This window comes from Styela clava, chromosome 12 (assembly GCF_964204865.1).
Source record: "Styela clava chromosome 12, kaStyClav1.hap1.2, whole genome shotgun sequence".
Classification (NCBI taxonomy): Eukaryota; Metazoa; Chordata; class Ascidiacea; order Stolidobranchia; family Styelidae; genus Styela; species Styela clava.
The window spans coordinates 18,843,010-18,861,688 of NC_135261.1; the positions used below are offsets into that span (position 1 = coordinate 18,843,010).

Here is an 18,679-nt window from a genome sequence, read left to right on the forward strand (position 1 = left end):
GACATCTTATGGCGTTTCCCACGTCGCGTTCGCAATTGTAGCGATCTGGTAGTCAGTCGAAGACAGGAAGACAACAACTAGCCAGTGTTATCAAATCCAACACCGGTGTACGCAGCTATAAAGCCCTCATATGTCTATATCTGGTCACCCCTGGAACATCAACTGAGGACGTTTCGCCGGTGCCGTGGTGTTTTTATCGCAGGTGACAGATTTCAGGCATTAGCATGATTTTTTGCAATAGGACATAAAACTTCTAACCTGTAACAAGTATTGTAAATTCCACCATTTATCACTCCTTGTATCAATTATAACTTTTATAATTTATTAAAATATAAAATTACAAAAATAATATTATATATACACTGGCAAATGCCTTTGACATTATCACAATAAGAAATAATATGATATAATATATAAATAGTAAAAAAGTCAGATAAATGCAACCGGGATATTGATATTTCTGAAATTCTTCAATCATGACTTTTAAACTTTTCAGAACGTCATAATCTCAAACATATTTAATGACTTCGGGAAATAAATTATCAGGATAATTGAGCTACGCAAATCAAATCTTCAATGCTGTAATCTTTCACATGGATTTCCACACACTTTTTCACTAATTTCTTCAGCAAATTCTGGTGTGAGTGTGTCGAACCCATCTTCCGCTAAGAATAACCTTGATTCTGCTCCTGCTATGTCACGAAGTTGTCCCATATCAAGTTTGCCGTTAGTGGGCGTGATACCAAGAGCAAATGTCTAGAACAGAATTAGTTTTGTTAAACAAGAAAGATATATTTAATTTGTTGCTACGGAGAGGTTAAAAAACCAAGAAAGCAAAATTATAAAACTTCTATGTTTCAATATATTTTTGATTATTTTTTTTTTTTAAAATAAAAAAAAAGTTTTAAGATGCAATAGATTTTTTTTTACTCTAGAGGGGTTAACTTTTCTGATTTGATGACAAACATCATGGCAATCTCAGCATCAAGATTTGTTACTTAGATCAGATCACTGCTTGAACTTTTAAGTCTGATTTTGTTAAACTACGTACCAACACTCCATCTTTTCTCATGGCTTCCGACGGAAGTTTGACATCATCTTGGGCTCTTCCATCAGTAATAACGAGAACAACATCCGGTATGTTGTCTCTGTTTCCATATTCTTTCTTCAACATGTGTTCATGAACGTAAGAGATTGCCTGACCAGTCCAGGTACCTGAAGTTATCAAGTAATGATTATCGTATGGTATCGTGAAGAGAAAATGTCAAATGCAGTATGATGATAACTTTATGAAGATAGTTGCTTAAAATTTACTGTTGAATATCATTCAGTTAGTGCGTTGGAAATACCATGTTTCTGTATTTACAATCACACGAATACGTCAATGTACAAGATATATAGCTAACCCGGTACCCATCCCTCTCTTACTATTTCTTTTATGATATATTAATTAAATGAAGTGATCTATGTTGAATCAAAAGCACTCTGAAGAATACAAACGGTACTTACCAGTTCCATCATAAGGCATTTTTGACACCAGTTCTTTCAACATTTCCAAGTCATCAGGACATTCATTCAAATTAATTCTAGTTTCTGTATCGATTTTCTTGTTGTATCGAACCACACCAAAATTCATCGCATCTCGTTGCACAACGAATAGACTAAAAAGCGTAAATTATAATGGAAAATCAATCCTCATAATGAATGATAACTTTTGATATATGTACAATGAAATATTTTTCATATATTGTTTTTTACTTCGATTTGTTTTTAAGATGAATTTCCCAAAATTGATTTGATGTTGTAGTCAATAATTGATTAACTTACTTGAAAATTTCGTTAACAAATTTCAACATGATTTTCCAACTTTTTCTCCCAATTGACGACGATGAGTCCAGTATTACGATCATATCCATTACGGCGTAAGGAGGGCATGATCCTATGTAATAAATTAAATATATCTTTTACTTATCTGTTTGATGTTTTAAACTGAGACAAACTTACGCTATCAATGACGATTTCAAAGTATCAAATTGTACAGTGGTTTCAAATCCTATTTATGACCACAACCTTCTCAGGATTTTGTACAAGCAAAAGCTACAATCGAATGAAAAGAAATCTTACGTGCACAACACGGTGGCATCTCAGACCAGTTTGTGTCGTTTTGGCATGTAATTGAATTAATTGCTTTGGGGTAGAGGATATAATCTTCTTCCGTGCATCTGAATTTGCATTCTGAATTAACGTATTTGTCATCTGAACATTCCATTTCCCCAAACTTGGGATCTTTTAATGCCGAGCATGTGATTCCTGTTAAAAATATTTAATTGTTACCAAATATGCAATAAATTACTTCTCAGTTTTGTCTATAAGCCCAAATTCTCACTTTCGCACGAAGGAGCTTTCTCCTCAGACCACCTCATGTAACCATAATGATCTTCAATACATGTTGTGTATAAATGTCCAACCCGTCTGTAGAAATCATCGCATCCATATTCGCATTGCGATCCAATGAAGTTCCCTTCAGTACAAACCATGAAGCCATAGTCATGAGCGTTTGGGGGGAGACTGCATTTCTTTTCTGCAAAATAGAGAATATTTAAATTGAGAATACACAATAAAGAGAGGTAAAAGACATGATAGACTTGAAATTTTAATAGAATAAAGAAAAAACGATTTTAAGTTTATGAATTTTTTTTACAATAATTCACTTCATATGAAATCTACCATTGTCCATAAGTTTTTTTTTTTCTTGAAGGTGTTTTGTTAAAATATATGTAAATTGATAGATGAAAAGGACCTCGGCAGATATTTATTTATAAATTTTTTTTTGCATTTCGATGCGTCAAATAGTCAAATGAAAACAAATGATTTACTTTTGCAAATTGGTTCAGAACGATCCCACTGAGGTTTTCCTTTTCCCATTTGTTTTTTGATAGACGATTTACACATAGAGTATGATGTCCCGACTCTTTCGTATTCTTTGTTGCACGAGAAAGCACAGACGGATCCGTAATATCTTTCATCAGAGCAAACCATTTTTCCGTTTCGAGGTGTTTGTGGCATGTAATCGCATTGTTTTCCTGTTAATAGTTCAATGAATTACATGAGAACGATAGAGTGCCGGGAAATGCTTATGTGGCAGGAAGTATACAAAGAATACAAACTTCCATATAACAATGGTAACGAGAAAACTTCCCTTTAACATTTTCGCAAAGCACTTACTTTGGCATTTTGGTTCTCTGCTTGTCCACTTCATCAATCCTGTTGTTTTATGTTCCGCACATGTTGAAATGACGTCACCAACTACGTCATAATAATCACCACAGCTGAATTCACATACTGAACCGTAGAACTTCTTTGTAGTACATTTCATGAATCCATTTGTAGGAGTACGAAGATATGTTGAACATTCTTTTCCTAAAAAATATCAACGTGATAGGGTTAAGGAAAATTTATTTTTTTGAAAGTTATAAATGTCAATCATTCTCAAAAGATTCAAATTAGAATTTGTTGTAATATCATATCTGCAGTCACAATTTCGGAGCCTGCTTTTGAAGAATTTTTGTACTTTCAATGTTTATAAGAAATAACACGCTTTATCATTTATTAATAAATCTTACTTTTGCAAACTGGTGTTTCTCTGTTCCACACAGCCTCGCCTTCAGTTTTTCTGTCGGAACATATTGCTGCCATAGCTCCGATTCTTGAATAACCTTTGTTGCACGAAAACGTGCACTTTGATCCAAGATATTTGTCGTCGCTGCATTCTATATTTCCATTGACAGGAGCCACAAGTTTTTCACAGTTGATGCCTAAAATAAGATCGATGATGAAAATTCAAGATTTTCAAATATTTAAAAAAAAAAGTCCGAACAAAATGCCGTCGGATGATTAGACTTTCCGTGACGTGTGAAGATTTTTTGTAGTATTTAGAGAGAAGGATAATAAAATAGTAACTGAAACGAAACATCACCTATGAACGCTGTACAAAAATAATGTAATTAGTAGGAGAAAGAAAAGTTGGTGATGTAAACAATACATACGTTTACAAGTGGGCGTTTCTTTATTCCAATATGCTTTGCCTTTTCCTTTGACGCACATTGTGTAAAGCATTCCGACTCGTTGATAACCGTAATCGCAGGCAAATTCACAAGTTGATTCGATGTTTGTTCCATCACTGCATGTCATGTATCCGTTTTCGGGAGTGTTTGGTAACGAATCACATTCCATACCTATGTTTTTTTGTGAAATAGGGATGAAAATTTAATGTAAAGCTTCCAGTCGTTGTTACGGATTGTCATGAAAAATACTTCCAAAAGATAGTTTTAATCCGATCACTAGGTAGTCTACTAATTTTAGTATAAAATTGGTAAATTGTATCTGAAGACAATGGTTCAGCAAGTGAGAATGATACTTACGCTTGCAGAATTGACCTTTCGTACTCCATTGACCAACACCGGAATTTCTTTGATTCTCTTGACAAATTGATGTTCGTGCCCCCATCAAATCGTATCCGTTCTCGCAAGTAAAACTAGACATAAAAGTAAAGCAGTTTTACATGACTATCAAGTCTAAATATAATTTCTAGTAAAAGAAAGTATAAACGAAAGAATAGAATTTTTTGTCCAAATTCAATTTCGACTTTTTAAGAATTACCTGCATATACTTCCAAAAAGAGAATTTTTGTCGCATTTGAAGAAACCGTTGTTGATCTTTGAAATCACGGGACAAACAATCGGTTGACATGATGGTGCCTGGTTACTCCAAGTCTTTGATTTCACTGTTCAAAATCATCAAGTATCGTTGTTATAGGCAAGGAATGTATTTATGTACGATATAGATGTCAGAGCTAATTCATTATATTCTGTCAAAATTCACTTTCATGTTACTGTCATATTTCAGGATAGTTTCGAAAAAAATTATTTTGATCTAGGCGTGAAAGGATATGACGGAAAAGATGCGGGTTAACTTCAATTTATCGCAGAAACGTTAAGATACATGATTGCAATTGCCAGATTATTATTTTGAACTTTATTTGTAGTGAACAAAATAATAATAAATTCCATAGTTTTATACTTAAAAATGGTATTTCATGTGATAAAAATTCAATTCATTTTTAAAAACGTTTGCACTATTTACCGTTACAGCCATTTGCACTTTTTTATTTGCATGAAATTTTCCAATGCACAAAATTGGGCGCTCCCGAAGTATAAGCACCAAGATGGCGCACAACCTGAACCCTAACCTGGTACACATACTATTATCAGTTTGTGCGCCATCTTAGCGCACATACTTCTGGATATCCCAAAATTGTAATGTTTTATGGTTTTTTTCTTCGAGTTAGAGCATTAAATTGAAACATTTTTAGGTTCTGAAGAAAAATTTCTGCGTTTCTGTAAAACCAATCAACTCAATAAAATGTTATTGAAGATAAGAGCTTTTATATATAGTTAACAGTAAGAAAATACTTGATAAGAACTTGATCGTTATATTAACGAACGGAATAGTAAAATACAATAATTTCCGTATCATCAACAACGGCATGAGTTATAAGTGATAAGGAAAATACTTACGACAGGTGGAGGACAAATGACCGCTGACATAATATCCGGGGTCACATCGAAATGTGCAAATGCTTCCAATTCTATTTTGGCTGCTGCAGCTAATTTGACCATGGGTAAGATGTGTGAAAGCCGGAGAACAAATACCGTCTTTTGAAACTATGGAGTGAAAAAAATATTATATTGAAAACTGAAATGAAACACGAAATTTTTTCAAGATTAACATATAGCTCTAACTGTGTCTTAATTACATTCCATGGCTTGCCATACCTTGCCAAAAATTGAAGAAACATATAACAAAAAATTATAAACAAAAACTATGTGCAATACAATATATAATTTTGGCAATATAAATTACGCGCGTAACGCAAGCCTAATATGCTATGAGTAAAAAAATATATATTTTTGTCACCTTCATTATTGCCAAGACATTCCAACTCTCCAACATTACAATTGTCTGTCTGGCAACAACAGCGACAAACGGAGTTAGGAAACCTTGGATTACACTGAGTTAGATTCCAGGCGTTCTGCATGTTCTAAAGATAATAAATATATGAGTAAACCAACGAGACACTAAAACAGAATGTAATTAATGCTTATGCATTTGATTTGTCAAATTCATAAAGAATCTTTACTTTATGTCGTTAAAACAAATTTGTTTTGACTAACATATATAACGAGAATATCGGTCAGAGACCGAAGACTTATCGATCGAAAGTTAGGGGATTCCCCAAAACAGCGCCTTTACTCCATAGTGACACTTTGTGTCCCATCACTAATTAATTATTAACTCGCTAATTATACAACATAAATCGCCCAAAATCATTAGGCTTCTGGTCCGAGAAAAGACGAATGCACATGCAAAATCTGGAGCAGATTCAATCTCGTTTTCGTGAGATATCGCGTGCATCTAAAAGACAGACAGACATACAGACAGACAAATACCTATCAACATACTTACCGATTAAAATCGATAAGTGATAAGTCTCTTTTTGTAATTTCACGCATTTGTCCAACACTTTTATGGAATTAGAGTATGTTATTTATACCTATAATTTGGCATACGCATAGTCACTAATTTAAAAAAGTACTTCAATCGTTCATAAAAAGCACAATCGTGTATACACGCAACAAATTAGGCTCGAGAAAAAAATTTTTTTTTTCTTATGGTATAAATAAGTATTAATATAATGTGCATGAAATTTCAAATTTACATATCCTAATTGTTCTTGTAATGATATTGTAAACATTACTCACCTGATTTTGAACGTTTCTACATGCTGTATCTTGTTTACAAAACTTGAAAATTTTGACGTTAGTTTTTAAATTCCATCCCCCGTTTCCTCTTATCTCAATCCCACATGTGTTCTGAAATATTATAGCAAATTTACAATATTTTGATTTAGAAATCATCACAAATGTAATATTATCTTCATCATTGCAACGAAATTACTTGAATTGATTCAAGTTATATTATTGAGTAGTTCAGCTATAAACATGCGAAGACACGGTTCAGTTTGCATCAAAATCAAATTTGTTTCATTGAACATTTGTAACTAAATCTAAAAGTCGATGAGATATGTACTTTTTGCGTTTTTCAATACGAAAAACCTTTCATACGACCGAACCAAACCGAATTTCCAGCAGAATCAAAACTACGTGCTTACTTGCGCTCCGTTACACTGTTTCAATTTCCCCCGTGCATTGCAATCTTCTATGTTTCTTGCATTTTCGCAAGTCCAGCATTTTATTCCTGGAAAAACAAGTTAGAACGATGAAAACAAATGTTCCTATTTGAGATAAAGCGTGTACGTTGTTCATATATTTGCATAGAATATTACCTAATCAGGGTACATCTGAGAACTATTGTTGGAAACCATAAAGCTTATGTAATTGAAAGTAAACCCTAGACATGCTAGAATAAAGATAACTCGTTCAAAATCAGGAGCTGTTATATCTAAACAAATATTTAATCATTTGCCTATGACACTAACCTTTCGATAAAGATGCCAACGACATCAACACAAATAGTATGCATCCAATATGTTGCCGCATTTCAATTCTTTCTTGTATTTCCCTTATTGAATGCAATACAGAATCTTTTCAGTTCGCCTTAAACCGTTCTACTGTTAAACTAATTGATGTGAATGATGACTCCATGGTGGTTTTTTCAAGTATTTATACAAGAAGGATAAATTCTAATCGGAAATCCGGATCACGTGCATAGTGAGTTGATATAAAATAATAAAATTATTATTCGATTTCTAACAGATGAATTTAATGGCTTAATATATAATTGATACACGCTTTATTGTTTTGATACTTTACTATCGAACATTATCCACACGATCTAACCCTATTCATGACATGGCTTGTGTTAGTGATTGCACTTTATGCAATGCCCATACGTGAAACCCTTTTATGAAGGGTATATGAGCCTGTCAAATTGTGCATTCCATAATTGTTTATGGCCGTCGTTTATTCCTGGCGTTCCTTATTTAATTGAACGCCGTTTGAAATGTTCACTTCTAATTATACAAGTCATTACACGTTTAATAGCTCCGCGAAGGCTAAACTCACGGTTGCTATTTTTTATATAATTGTCAATGATTATTATTGGTGCTTCTGCAGTTTTATTGACTTATTTTATTATTATTTTTTGTTTTAGAGTCTAAGAACTGAAACTGTTCATGTCTGTAATTGCTGCGTTGAGAGAAGACTTTTAGAGACTGATCTCAACTCAAATAAAAAAATAAGCTGATTATTCAAATTAATAATCTTCTCGTTATTTTGAGTCGTTCTTAAAATGATAACATTCCTGAAATTTGTGCGGCATTTTCCAAATCTAGAACATGTACACCTGTTTCTGGCACTGCTTCAACCCGTCCGAAAAATTTTTGACCCACTTTCACCCTTGGCTTGCAAATATTAGTGCGTATCAAATGGCAGTTTTAGAGCATTGTCCATTTGACCCTCACATCAATTGATGCAATATTACATATTTCTGCGAAATTATTTAAGGTGAATTAGAATAATAAACTAACATCTGTTTTAATAACACTCCATATTATACATAAATTTTCTCCAAAACAAAAAAGACCAAAATAATTAAAATCAGTGGAGTACTTAGTTCGATTCAAAAAATTTATTTTCGAATAACAGAGACCTATGCTCCAAAAGGAATCCATTGTTGGAAACGATGTTGCCATGGATTGCTTGACTCAATTTTTGTTGTTAATGGGAGACTACTTTTTGTTTCGAAACAAGACTCGGCCGCCTAGGTAATAGCGTCCTCTGTTTTGATTCGCTTAGGCTATCGCTACTGTGGGTAGTTTTTGACACTTCGTGTCCATATATTTCACTATTGCTCTCATTTTCCGGAGCTATCATGGGTCATAATAAAACATATTTGTATTGAAATGCCAGAAAAATTTATCTCGATTGTTCAACCACTAGATGCGCTATAATATCTGCATGAATCAAAACACTGTACTACTATTTTCTTTTCATTAATGAATGCTATTTTTTTGTTTTTATTCATCAAACTCAAAAAATTTTCTATAAAATTACGTATTGCGATTAACTCTTATTTTAAATAATAATAAAATACATGAGACATTTTGATACTAAATAGTTATAATGTGGATAAAAAGATATGTTCTGTAGTTGTTAGTACCATACGCTAATGGATATGGCATTGATTATATATTTCTTGTGACGCGAAACTTCGCAACATTAATATACATTAGCGTTTCTTCATTCAGATTCCCTAAGATTAAGACTAAGTGTTTTGTGGAAATTATTTTGATTTATTATCAAGATAATTGAAGGGTTTGCTATATTTTGTTTGAATCACATAGTACAACGACATCTACTCCATAGCATAATATGTTTTCGTAAACACAGCATCTACTCCATTTTTAACACAATGTTTTGGATACTTCTTGATGAAGACATTTTATTTATTCTAAGTTGAACATGAATATTAGTTATTGGACACCAAGTTTACTTATGGATTTATTTCCCGTATTGTTGTTGTTTTGGTCGTTGGGTCTGTAAACAATCGCTTTCCTTATAAACACGTGATATAGTCGATTTTAAATATTTTTGGATCTTGAAAATTAGAGTAATTGTTAGAAGGCTATTGATTTTATAATTATTATTATTTTTTTTTTTTAAATTTTTATGAATTTTACATGCCCGATATTTATAATCTACACCTTTATTTGGAATTCATTGATATTCCTTTAACATTTCATATTATATTTGGTACATTTTTAACAAGTAAGCAGGAAGTACGCTGACACAGTTGTTGCAATATGAATTCCTTGATTTCTGTGTCAAATGTTTGATCCTTGATATCTTGTTTATACACAATGCTCGGAACGGTTAAGGTCAGTAAAACATCCATCAAATCATTTTATTGCTTCACCTGGTCGGCAAGCAATTCTTTAAAAACCGTGACAGACTAAAGACCATTTGAGAACCGTGAAGTTCAAATTTCCATTCTCTCTATCAAATAAATAGGCGACGGTTTATTGCCTGACATAAACCTGGTGATTAGAACACGGTAGTTAGTCACTCGATCAAATCGTCGACAATATTTAAAGCCCCCCTCAATTTACTCTCTCCATAAATAATCGACTCATAACAATATAACTGTTCAAAATGAAAAATAAGGTTTAGAGAGACAGTATATCATATAGGAAAAAGGCAGAATTTTATTTCTTGAAAAGAAACGTTGTTTCTTTTATATATTTTCTGGAGTAAGATTCGGATATATAAGGCTGTTTGTCCATCAGTTATCATTCAAACGGAGATCTTTCTTCCGACAACAGTAAATAGGACAAGCAAAAGCAAAGATGAAGGCAATTTTGGCATTGATATGCGTAAGCATTGCACTATTTCGTTCTGCGGAAGGTAAGTTGACTTCGATTTTCTATGTTCGTATTGCATCAGACTTATTCGTCGATTTTCGCACTGCCTTCACTGGGTATCTGGTCAGCGTGGCGTCTAGTCAGTCCCTGTTTCAGATCAGAATTCACAATCTGAGTTTGAAATATAGTCTATACGCTTATTCTAAATCATACAACCTAAATGAGTGTAAGCCTATTGTGTGAATATAATGAGATTATATCAATCATCTTTCTTGTGGCCATAATGTATCGTTGCACTGATTTACAAGTGAAACCCCCATAAGAAACTTTACTTATTTTCCCATAAACATATGTATATATGCATAACAATGGTATATTTTATTATATGTTTCAGGTATAACTTGTTGGACTTGTGAAAATGCCGAAAGCATTGAACAATGCGATCTTGAAGGAAAACTCATAGAATGCAACGACCCTTTGGTACGTAAAGTATATTTTTTTTATTTTTTGAATAAAATAAGGTTCAGCACTTTTACTTACGAGTGTATGTGCATCTAATAGAAGTTTAGAGTAAAGCCTTGTTTCATTTAAATAGGATGTGTGCGGAATGGAAGTACGTCATGGCGGTCAACGACCAACTGTGCATAAGTTCTGCAAACAGAAGAATGCCTGCAATAATATTCAAAACCAGGTAAGATTTCCATTAATGTAACTTGATTGAAACGACTTCTGGTTTCTGTAAGAAATTTCACCGGCGATGAAAGTATTTAAATATTCTGATCAATGTCACTTGCATGGAGTCACGAATCGCTGGCTAATTCGCTTAGGTTCAAAATTTAAAGTCTTGGACTAATAAAGGAATATATTAAATTTATTTAGAATGCCAAACAAGCTTGGGATATTTCACAATGCAATCCGAAAATCCCCAGTTCCGTATGCAGATGTTGTTGTGAGCACAATAATTGCAACAGAGGTGGACTAAGATGCCTTGACGCCGCTGCAGGTTTGTAATGGTTTCTGTTTGAAGACGATTCAATGGTCAATTTATATGACTATACGTTGTATGAGGGACAATTGTCAGTGAGAATTTCTCACATCATATTCAAGTAAATACATTTCATGTATTGCTCATGCTTAAGTTTGATTTCATACAGATACTCGTATATCATTTGAACTATATAGAATTACAATATCACAAATTTATTAATCATGCAGTTCTTTTAATAAATATGAATTCAACAAAATGTAGTAAAGCAGATTACTGCAATATTTGTTTCTAAGATACAATAATTACCTGATTCAAATCCTTCTTTGATTTTATTCTGACAAGATTTTCATAAAATTATATGCGCTGTCATAATTTTTGTTCCTAAAAAATATTCTTAGAGCCAGAAATTTGCACCCCAACTCATGTTTCACCTGCACATGGAGGAGTTGACTGCAGTGACGGATCTAAAGTCGGAAGTGTTTGCACTTTTCGTTGTGATGGCGGATATTACATTTCTGGATATCACTTCTCTGTTTGTGGTAAGTTAACACTACATGAGCAAGAAAGAAATGTGATTTTATTAGAATTGAAATCCTTAATTTGCACGAATTTTTTGTTTGCTTTATTTCTTTATAACTGTGACGTTGAAAACCAATTTTGAGGATATTTTTTATGAATATGTTCGAAACTTACCCAAGCAAGGAAATTATTTTTAGAATTAAAAGGGGAAGTTAGAATGTGGTCTGAACCTGCTCCAACTTGTCAACCAATCACTTGTCCAAAGATTCCCGAGTTCAAATTCGGTTCAATCGAATGCTCCAATAACGACCGCGTTGGAAGCGAATGCAGGTTGGTAAACGCCCTACTCTGACATCATTATGAACTTGATAATGCTTTATGAAACTAATATACATAACCATAGATTGCGTCATTACAACTATGTTTTGGCTGTTTTCAGTAGATATATTATTAATAATTGATAGATGCTTTCAACGCTTTTTTTGTGATGAAAAATTCGATTGAGAATGTAATGTTCAATGTGAAATCTCATACGAAAACAGAGATTCTAAGTAATTTTCAATAACACCATTTTGGAGGGAATAAAAGCTGTTGCTGTTGTTATAGGCTATATTATCTTTCAGTACTGTTCTTTACATCTTTGTCACAATTGTAACAAAACGCTTTAATTGTTTTAAGATTCTCTTGCAATTCTGGATACCGTCTCGTAGGAGCTGAAATTTCAGTATGCGAAGAAAAAATCAAAGGATATGAACATGGAGAATGGAGTACAAGCGAACAATTCTGTGAACGTAAGTTTCAAACGAATATGCATCAATGATACGCCTACCCGTTAATTCATTTAGTAATTTATTTCCTTTTCTAAATTTTACAGGAAAGCGATGTCAGGAAAAATTGTCTTCTCCTGCAAATGGTGATATGGTTTGTACCGACGGTGATTTCACAGCATCTTTGTGCCATTTTTCGTGTCACGACGATTTTGACATGTTTGGAGCGTATTACGTCAAATGTGAAGAGGGAGACATGTACGGAAAACCATACTGGAACGACATTGCGCCTATCTGCAAACGTTAGTATATATATTTTTCAATAGAAGAATTATCTAATCGAATCAGTGTGTAATGAATAAATTTAATTGTATGTCACACTCAATTTTTTTTATTATTATTGAATTCTAACTTGACAAAATCATATAATTTGAAATTAAAATTCAATTTTCAGTGAAAGAGTGCGTACACAAACCAATGGCTCCCAGAAACGGGCGTATGGAATGCACAGATGGAAAGATCATCCACTCGGTTTGCAAATTTTACTGCGATTCAGAATATTACTTGACTGGTAGCATGGACACTATTTGTGTATCTGGCGCTTATTACGGATACCAGGAAAACAAACTTGAAGACTACAACACTCCTCACTGGACTAACAAAGAACCAATTTGCGAAAGTAAATATTTGAAATTTCAAACCTCTTTATTTTACTAATCTTCAATTTTTCACATTTTTTTATGAAGAAGAACAAAAACTAAGTCGAAAAATTAACTTTTTCAGGAAAATACTGCGATGCTGATCTGGCAGCTCCAACGCACGGAAGCATGTACTGTACCGACGGAGAATACATTGGGTCAACTTGCTCGTTTGAATGTGACAAAACTCACTTCTTAGTCGGTTCGATGTCGTCTTCCTGCTTAGAATACTACGACGCTTACATGCCAAAATGGAACAATGAAGCTCCAGTTTGCAAACGTGAGTATGAGAAAAAGCCGAGTTGTAGTAAACTGTTTGTTTTTTTTGCAAAATATATCGACCTCGCGGTATTGTCTTATCTGAGTGTTTCCCTCAATCTGCACTGCACTTTTTCTCTGTAATTAATCAGCGAAAAAAATGTTTTGCGCAGTAACTAAGTGTAAATAACAAAATAATTGAAAGGGACAGTTTACTGATTTACAATAATTTGAACCTAAAATTCTTTATTTTATAGCAAAAAGATGCGGCTCTCCACCATCAGCACCAAAACACGGTTCAATTAAATGTTCTAACATAGACTTCTTGGGATCTGCTTGCCAATTTATTTGCGATAAAGCATTCTACAGAAAAGGAAGCGAAGTTGCTGTCTGCGTTGAAGACTACAAATACGGAAAATTGTCTTGGGACAACAAAACCCCAGAATGCATTAGTAAGGCAGTTTTTCGTAAAAAATATATAAATTATATAAATTAAAATATATTAAAAGTATTACTTGAGTTTATATTACATTTTAGCAACATATGGAATCTCTGATCTTTTTACTTTTCTTTTATTTATTAGAGGGAGAAATAAAAAGCACTTCGCAAATTAGCATTTCGTGCTGAACAATAAAAAATATGTCACTCAAATGTGGCGAAAAAAAAACACACTTCACACTATTCTATTGCAGTAAAATTGCACACACTACACCTTGTTATTTTACCAATTCGCTACAACCATTTTTTGTCGTCTTTGATCTAAACGTATAAACAAAATGCTGATACGAGCATAAAAATACCATAAATATCAAAATAATAATTGAGAAATCAATTGTATGCATTTTGTAAAAAAAATACTAGTAATCCGTATATCTTTAATTTGTTACTTTTTCTGAGGAAACAGTAGCTCATCACGTTAAAATAAAACTTTGTTTTCTATCATGTAAAAAGCTCTAAATCTCTTTTGATTTACAGGAAAAGAATGTGATGTATCTCCAATTTCCCCGGCAAACGGATATGTTGAATGCAGCGATTCAAACTACTTGGGTTCAATCTGCTATTACACTTGCGACCTCGCTTACGGTCTTGTTGGATCTGAACAAACTACTTGCTTGGAAGATTATAAATACATGACACTTGGATGGAACAATGAACAACCTCAATGCATCAGTAAGTATCTCGGCATGGATGTACACTTGTTTTATATTTTCAGTTATTGTAATCATCTTCGAAACGCGATCTGATTTCTGCCTCCAAAATATCTTTAAACCATTGAGAAAAAGTTGAAAATAGCTACGATATATGACAGGGAAAAACCTCCAACAGTCTCAAAGTATTATATTTGTAAATTACAGAAAAAGAATGTGCCTACTTGCCATCAGTACCCTACCACGGATACATGTATTGCAATGATGGTATGTACTATGGATCTCTTTGCACTTTCAAATGTGACGATGATTACAACTTAGTTGGTGCTACCACCACAAAATGTGCATACCCATTGAAGAAAGCATACGGAAAACAACCCGAGTGGGATTACGAATCTCCAGTTTGTGAACGTAAGTAAACCTCCAATCAAATAATATATTAGTAATATTAATATCTTGATGTTACTCAAATTTCAATCACTTGCACATTTAATATTTGTACATCGAATTTCAGGTAAAATGTGTTACGAAGCTGTTGTCCCCGAAAATGGCGCAATCGTATGTTCTGATAAAAACTTCATCCACTCCGAATGCGAATATGTATGTGACTCTTACCATCGCAGAGTTGGTGCTTTATACACAACTTGTAAAGAAGATTATTCCGGATACATGAAATGGTCTGCAGAAGCTCCAGTGTGCGAACGTAAGTATTAGATTTTATAGAACTCTAGATCAAACTTATACGCTCAGAAGTATTAGCTTTTTAGCTGATAGGACTTTTAGGAAATCTAATGATAATGTCAGTAGACATCCTCCAAAATCGATTGTCATTGCATCGTACGACAACATAGGAAACAAAATCGGAAGTTTATGTTATTCTTTTTGATTTTTGTTCTTTGATTACTCCAACCAGGATTTATTTGCAATAAACAAAACGTATTATAAACAAAAGGTCGAGACAGTTGAATAAACATTTACCACAACCGTGGGAATACAAGCGAGCCTTTACTCTGAAATATTATTTGGACTGAGTTAACAAATTTAAAGGATTCCGCTTACCGTGAGATTGTATGCGAATATTGAAAACAACTTTCTATTGCTACAGGTATTGAGTGCCGAAAACTCACAAACATAAAGAATGGAATGATTGATTGCAGCGATGATGAATACGTGAACTCTGAATGTAAATTCAAGTGTACAGTTGATGATTACAGACTCTCACCAAACACTCGTCACTCCATCACTTGCCAGAACGACACCATGTGGTCTGCTGACCCACCATGTTGTGCAAGTAAGTGCATTTGTTTGTTTTTTAATTTAAATATGATAATACTTTTGACATTAACCTTTCCCACTACAACTCCCTGTTTTGTTACTCAATATTAATCATCCCTCATTGATTTCAGGATCCTGTCCTCCTTTTGCCGTCATGGATCTCGTTGTTGTTCTTGATTCTTCCTCATCAATTGGTGCACCGAGTTGGAAAATTATGCTCAATTTTGTGAACAATATCTTCGAGTAAGTAGCAAAGCGTAAGCAATTTTATGGGCCTTCGTAAATTTGTTATATATATAACTATATATACTTACATCATATAAAATAATACTCAAAATTGCTGAAAACACCGCATGATCGTTACTAATTTTTAGATGCAAATTGTGTAAATAAAACTACAAACTGTTTTCAACTTTCCGCCATACAAACAACTTATTTATTAGGCTTCCCGCTGCTTGTCAGCAGGGAACCTATTGTATTCCTGTGTTTTATTATTATTATTTATTATTATTTATTATTATTTATTATTATTATTATTTTTTTTTCAAATTGGTCCTACAAACTTGAAATTCACCTCAAATGTGCAGAAGTTCTCAGCTAGAAATAAAATGCAAATTTTATGCATGACTGACCACGTTTTCACGCTCCAGTGAGCAAAACGCGGATTCAGTTTTTTTGCGATTTCTCAAAATTGATACATGGTATTGGGTTGAAATTCATAACAATGATTAATGGACATGTTCCGGATACAATATGTCAAGGATACGCATGAGTGACCTCGGCGATACGCTCCAGTGAGCAATATAAGATTTTACATTTTCATCTTCTTCTCGAGAACGACATTACTTAGAGACTTGAAATTTACATCACATGCAGACAATAAGTCCCCCATCATAATTTGCAAATTTTATGCATGACTGACCACGATTTCACGCTCCAGTGAGCAAAACGCGTTTTCAGTTTTTTTGCGATTTCTCAAAATTGATACATGCTATTGGGTTGAAATTCATAACAATGATTAATGGACATGTCCCGGATACGATATGTCAAGGATACGCATGAGTGACCTCGGCGATACGCTCCAGTGAGCAATATAGGATTTTACATTTTCATCTTCTTCTCGAGAACGACACTTCTTAGAGACTTGAAATTTACATCACATGCAGATAATAAGTCCCCCATCATAATTTGCAAATTTCATGCATGACTGACCCCGCTTTCAGGCTCCAGTGAGCAAAACGCGTCTTCAGTTTTTTTTACGCGGGAAGCCTGTTAAAGCTGCACGCAGCTCTAGTTCATGATTGTTTTACTTTACAGTCTCTTCGTGGTTCAGAAAGATGCAATGAACTTTGCTGTTGTGCGATACAACAAAGAGATTGATACAGACACTCAAATTAATTTGGATGAATGCCCTGACAGTATTGAAATGCTTAAAGAACTTGTATCAAAGATTCCATACAATGGTTCAGGTAAACATATTGTAAATTGGTTTTTCAAACTTCTTCTTACATTCAGCACAGAAGATATATAAATAGAACCTGAAGTACTATTAAAAAACTTAACTAAATTTATAAATTTTATTAATTCAGGAACCTGGACAGGACAAGCCATCGATTACGCTAGAACCAACATGCTCCTCCCGGAAGTCGGTAACAGAGAAGTCGCTCCAGATGTTGTTCTAGTAATTACTGACGGAAGATCTCAAGATGATGTTAAGATTCCTTCCGAAGCACTGAGATCCCAAGGAGTTCTTGTATGTATTCAATTTAAATACTTCATTTTTCCCAAGTCAATAATTAATGACTTTTTATTGGTATTTTAATTAACGGTTAATCCTAATGTTGAATAATCTCGATCCCGGTCTATTTGTTATGCTATAACAACGAATTTTTTTTCAATGAATTCAACCTATGAATGTTAAATAATTTACTAGAATACCTCATCAAAATTGTCATTCTTGTAATGTATAATTTACGAATTTCATCTACTTTTTAGACATTCGCTCTTGGAATCACACCAACTAATGGTAAGTTGGACATGGAACAACTCAAGGATATTGCTGGTGCTCCTGAGCGTCTGTTCCTTGCAAAAGAAGGTTTCGGTACTTTGACTCCAGAGTTCGCTAAAGAAATTTCAGAAAATATTTGTGGCGATCCTTGCGACAGACCAATTTATTAATAATAAAATCAACGTGTCTTTTATATTATTTTATATACCAAATGGTGTAAACATATTTCTAATTTTAAACGAACTTTTGAGAATTAGGAAACTATTTTCGAAATACTTTCACTGGGTTTTAATAATTATGACAGAAAACTCGGTCTCGTACTAGTTGATAGTCAAATCTTTATGAAATTATATTCAATCGATTGTTTGTATTATTTTATGAAACTATTCATTCATATTATGGCAGCTTTTTCATTTTTATACAGCAGTGTATTTTTTTATATGTGTATAGGACGGTGTATGTTTTGTAACCAGTTTTTTCAAATAAAATTAATACGGAATAATAATACCATTTTGTGTAAATTTTTTTGTGTGTTGTGCAAATGATTTTTCGCAGTTTGCTCAACTCGGCCTTTTGA

General features: G+C 33.4%; 2 protein-coding genes across 2 annotated transcripts; one reads left to right on the forward strand and one right to left on the reverse strand.

Annotated features, from left to right (window-relative positions):
* Window positions 1-296: 296 nt before the first annotated feature.
* LOC120330074 (P-selectin-like) lies at window positions 297-7,716 on the reverse strand. The gene is made up of 17 exons (XM_039396898.2): window positions 7,559-7,716; window positions 7,232-7,317; window positions 6,822-6,932; window positions 5,977-6,100; window positions 5,577-5,723; window positions 4,660-4,783; window positions 4,422-4,534; window positions 4,047-4,235; window positions 3,624-3,815; window positions 3,226-3,420; window positions 2,877-3,083; window positions 2,387-2,581; window positions 2,125-2,310; window positions 1,828-1,939; window positions 1,510-1,661; window positions 1,052-1,215; window positions 297-756 (listed from the first exon to the last, which is right to left on the reverse strand). The coding sequence occupies exons 1-17, from the start codon at window positions 7,617-7,619 to the stop codon at window positions 574-576; spliced, it is 2,541 nt and encodes an 846-aa protein (XP_039252832.2). The 5' UTR covers window positions 7,620-7,716; the 3' UTR covers window positions 297-573.
* Window positions 7,717-10,326: 2,610 nt separating this feature from the next.
* On the forward strand, window positions 10,327-18,609 carry LOC120330121 (P-selectin-like). Its single transcript, XM_039396960.2, has 19 exons — window positions 10,327-10,484; window positions 10,836-10,921; window positions 11,037-11,132; window positions 11,321-11,444; window positions 11,828-11,968; window positions 12,146-12,278; window positions 12,627-12,739; window positions 12,823-13,017; window positions 13,170-13,394; window positions 13,499-13,693; window positions 13,929-14,123; window positions 14,647-14,841; window positions 15,027-15,230; window positions 15,334-15,522; window positions 15,925-16,110; window positions 16,226-16,337; window positions 17,412-17,563; window positions 17,684-17,847; window positions 18,090-18,609. Exons 1-19 carry the CDS (start codon window positions 10,427-10,429, stop codon window positions 18,270-18,272), a joined length of 2,946 nt encoding a protein of 981 aa, XP_039252894.2. The 5' UTR covers window positions 10,327-10,426; the 3' UTR covers window positions 18,273-18,609.
* The last annotated feature ends 70 nt before the right edge of the window (window positions 18,610-18,679 follow it).

Excerpts from the sequence above, each read along its gene's own strand:
- LOC120330074 (XM_039396898.2), bottom strand. The coding sequence starts at position 7,619 with ATGCGGCAACATATTGGATGCATACTATTTGTGTTGATGTCGTTGGCA. Across the intron at positions 4,236-4,421 it reads GAAAGGTCAATTCTGCAAGC|GTATGGAATGTGATTCGTTA; the intron begins GTAAGTATCATT and ends AAAAAAACATAG. Across the intron at positions 3,421-3,623 it reads AGAAACACCAGTTTGCAAAA|GAAAAGAATGTTCAACATAT; the intron begins GTAAGATTTATT and ends GATATTTTTTAG.
- LOC120330121 (XM_039396960.2), top strand. The coding sequence starts at position 10,427 with ATGAAGGCAATTTTGGCATTGATATGCGTAAGCATTGCACTATTTCGT. Across the intron at positions 13,395-13,498 it reads CAAAGAACCAATTTGCGAAA|GAAAATACTGCGATGCTGAT; the intron begins GTAAATATTTGA and ends TAACTTTTTCAG. Across the intron at positions 16,338-17,411 it reads TTTGTGAACAATATCTTCGA|TCTCTTCGTGGTTCAGAAAG; the intron begins GTAAGTAGCAAA and ends TTTACTTTACAG.